General features: G+C 59.8%; 1 protein-coding gene across 1 annotated transcript; it reads left to right on the forward strand.

Annotated features, from left to right (window-relative positions):
* Positions 1-661: 661 nt before the first annotated feature.
* Positions 662-3,769, forward strand: LOC113489813 (killer cell lectin-like receptor subfamily G member 1). The gene is made up of 6 exons (XM_026865835.1): positions 662-710; positions 1,165-1,275; positions 1,788-1,868; positions 2,536-2,684; positions 2,949-3,052; positions 3,574-3,769. Exons 1-6 carry the CDS (start codon positions 662-664, stop codon positions 3,767-3,769), a joined length of 690 nt encoding a protein of 229 aa, XP_026721636.1.
* The last annotated feature ends 220 nt before the right edge of the window (positions 3,770-3,989 follow it).

The raw sequence follows: 3,989 nt of genomic DNA on the forward strand, positions 1-3,989 counted from the left end.
GGGGCACGACCACCCCTGGCGGGTGTGGGGGTCTCCGTCCCCCACCACAGATGGGTTGGCCATCACGCCAGCCCTCGAGGATCGGGGAGGGGAAGGAGCACCCCAGCCCCCCGCTTTCCAGGGCTAAGATGCAGCTGCAGCCCCATGCAAAAAAGTTGGCAGGAACCACATCTGAGCCAACACCCTGTGGCCTTGCTGCGCTGAGAGCGTGGAGGCTGGGGATTCAGCCACCGTGGACCATCCAACCACCAGGGCCCCGTGACTTGTTCCCCAAGGATGCACAGGTCCCCTGCACAGTCCATAAAACAGATTTGCTGAGCACCGAGGGGTCAGGGCAAGGAAAGCAGCCTCAGCATCTCTGCCCGGCCCAGCTTTGGCCCTATGTCTGAGCTACCAGTCATCCCCACTGCTCGCTGCCCTGATGCCAGGGGTGTGGGGTTCCCTCATGCCAGGAAAGCCCAGGTGTCAGCTTTGTCGGGGTTCCCCCTTGCCCTGGTTGCTGGCAACACTGTGAACCCCCAGAGTTGTGGCCCAGGTGGTGCCTCCGGGGACCTCTCAGGAAGTGACACTTTCCATTTCGTGTCACACCCGGCTGCTGAGGGGGGCTGGGAGGGGGTTGTCACTTCCCTCGTGGGGTGCAGAGCAAGAGACGGAGGGAAGGATGGAAGAGGGGGTCACATATGCCGATCTTCGCTTGCCGCCCACACCAGGTAATGGAGCGCTGCTCCCTGCCACTAGCACCCCAGCTCTCCTGGTGGGTCCCCTGCCCTCCTACAGCCTCTTGATCTCTGCAGGGCTGTTGTCCCAGCCCTGGTCCCCGCTGGTCCCTCCTTTCGAGTATCCTCTCCCAAACATCTCCTCTCCAGCCCCATTGCAGACTGCCTGCTCTCAGGGCAAGGGGCAGGAGGGGCTCAAGGACAGGGGATGCTCACTGCAACCCAGTGCCACAGCGCACACAGGCGCCTCCGCTCTGCTTTCCCCACCCTGTGCCAAGTGCTATCTGCTTGGAGGGTCAAGGTGCTGCAAATGGGCTCTCCCTCACTTTTTCTGGGATCCCCCACTGTCTCCTGAGATCCAGCCTGGGGTTCACAGAGCTTTCCTGTCTGGGGGGGTCTCCACTGTTCCCACCAAGTCCCCAGGGCCCAGGTTAACTCCTTTTCTCAGCTCCTCAGCAGCCAGTGCGGCTGCCCTGGTGCTGGGCAGCCCTCAGCCTGGCTCTCCTCTCCCTGCTGCTCCTCCTGGCACAAATCATCCTTGTTGGCTTGAGCTTCCACTGTGAGTACCTGCTGGGACCTCTCCGGATGTGGTCTTGGGGTTGGGGTTGGTGCCATGGGGTCCATGTACCAAAAGACAGAGCTGCAATTTGCCCATGAAGCTGGGCCCTCCTGCTTGGGGCCAAGGGTGTTGTGGGTTTTGGGGCAAGAAGGAAAATTGGTGACGCAAATCCTCACCTGTCTGGGTGAGAGAGGAAGGCACAGAGACAGTGTGGGTTGGGGGACGGTGTGGGGCATCCCGTTCCATCACATGGCAACAAAATAAAGACAGGAGGGAGAACAGTGGCATTGAAACCAAAAGACAGAAGCTCTCTCCCCAAAAACTTGTTGTGTGATGGGCTCCCAAGCACAGCAAAAGCCACAAGGGCCTTGGTGGGCTTGGCTGGCAGGTCATCTAAAGGGCGGGATGCCCTCAGCTGCAGCTGTGGGTTTGTCTCATGGGAGAGGACACTGGTGCTGCTGGAAGCAGGAGCCTGGGGTTGGCGGGGACACTCCTGTGCTTTTCTTCTGTAGATTTAGGGCAACAAGCAAGCTGCACCCGTAGTCCCTGGAGTATGGAGGAGAGCATCAGCTGTCAGCAACAGACAGTGCGAGGTAGGAGAGCCTGGCAGGCTCTTGGGTAAGGTTTGGAGAGGGCCTGACTGCTCCTTTCAAGAGGCAGGATCTGTCCCTACTCCAGAACGTGTCTCTCCCCAAGTCTTCCTTCACCCTTGCTGCCTGTCCCCTGGGTCATGGCAAGAAGAGCTGCCCCAGAGCTGCTGAACAGGCTAGGCTGCTGGTGGTCATTTGGGAGAGATGACCCCAGTTGGCTCAGCATCACCTGGGCACACCACCAGCACCAGGCTCATGGTTGCCATGAGCTTCTGTGTGCTGGATGGCATCAGGTGCTCTTTCAATTGGTCTCTGGTGAATCTGAAATCTTGACTGCATTCCCAGGGCTTTGAAAATTATGTTTGTATCACATCCTGAAACCTGGAGCTCCCATCCCTGACCAACCTGTCTGATGACAGCACCTTTGTGTATCGAGCCCCCCTCTACTGGGTCTCCTTCTGGGGAGCTGGGACTGAGATGTGGGAGCTGGGCTCCACAGTAAGGAGAAGTGGAGTGTCCTCTCTGCAGGGCAGGCATAAGAGTACGCTGGGTTGGTTGGTACCCTAGCTACTCCTTGTCACCCTCCTGTCCCTTGGGCTGGGGGCTGGGGGTAGCCCCTGCCAGCTGCCCTGCCCTTGCTGCTCCCACAGGCTGAATTTCTGGTGTGCAGGGCAATGCCAGTTCTGCCCGGCCGGCTGGCTCTGGGATGCGGGGCAGTGCTACTACTTCTCCTCTGCCAAAAAGACGTGGGAGCAGAGCAGAGAGGACTGCTGCTCCAGAGGGGCACAGCTGGTCACCATCCAAGCCAACACCACCCTGGTGAGTGCACCCAGCCTGGCCTGTCTAACTCCCCATGGGCATTGGGCTGAGTTGGTGACCACCACAAGGTCCCTCAGCAGTCACCCAGCCATCACCAGCATTGTCTCAGCTCACTGGCTCTGGCCCACAGGCCCAAAGCCCAGCCAAGCCTCCAGGCAGGGAGCCGATGATGCTGTGCCTGTACTGCACAGCCCCCATCACTAACTGTGCGGCTGGGGCTGGGTGTTCCCCCAGAGAGCTCATGCGTGTCCTCTCCTGTGCTAGGCTTTCCTGGTGCGCACAGTCAACATGGAAGTCTTCCACGTTGGGCTGAAGCGGGATGGCTCCAGGTCTGACTGGAAGTGGCTGGATGGCACCACACTAAAGAGGTGAGGCTGTCAGCTTGTCCCCAGCCAGGGCTGCTGAGGGTCCAGCATCAGGGCTTGGGGAGGTGATGGCGTGGGAGGGGACAGGCAGCCCACTGGCATACAGGCATGTGCTCCACATTTTGGCCACCTCTCATCTTCCCAGGGCTGCACTGAGGCATTCTGGGGAAGGGAAGATTGCAGGGGCCTGACTCTGGTGCCCACACCCTACCTGTGTGAGAGGCTGTGAGGGGTTCCCCCAAAAGCAGTTTCCCAGGCTTCCCTTGGTGCAGAGCCCTGCCAGGAGGAACCTGTGGATGCTGGGTGGGGGCTGCATGTCAAACACGCAGGGTAGGGGCGGAGGTGGGGGTAAAAGCACGTGTCCTAATTGTGAGGAGGGTGTCCGAGAAGAGTGCTCCATGGGGAGGGTGAGCTTTGCCTCACAGCATCTCTTTGCAGCCTCCAGTCCCTCGCTGCGGGAGATGCTAAGGGCATGACCTCAGGCCCTCCTGCCCATCCCATCTCAGACTGCTCTCTCCCAGCAGGTTCTTCCCAATCCAGCACACCACCAGATCCTTCCTGGCCTGCGGCAGGGTGTCAGGCTTGGGGCTGTCAGGTGGTCTGTGTGGGGAAGCCCTCGGATGGATCTGCAAGCAGCATGCAGCCACCCTGCAGTGGCTTCGGTCCTCTCCTCCCACCTTCCTCTGGGGAAACACCACCTACACCTGTGTGGGGTCCTGATGACCTTGGAGACCTCCAGTCTGTCCCACCACCTTGTTCCCCACCCAATCCCAGCACATGGGGGATTGTCCATCCCTGGCCACTGCTGCCTCTTCACTCAGACCTCCTTACATCCCTGGATCTCTGCACTTTCCCAATAAACTCTGGCACTTGGATGCTGTGGCTGCCTTTGAGGGATGAGGGTGGTGGGGTGGAGGTGTATCCTTCAGCTCACTGACTC

Source organism: Athene cunicularia, assembly GCF_003259725.1.
Source record: "Athene cunicularia isolate RWA chromosome Z unlocalized genomic scaffold, athCun1 chrZ_part1, whole genome shotgun sequence".
Classification (NCBI taxonomy): domain Eukaryota; kingdom Metazoa; phylum Chordata; class Aves; order Strigiformes; family Strigidae; genus Athene; species Athene cunicularia.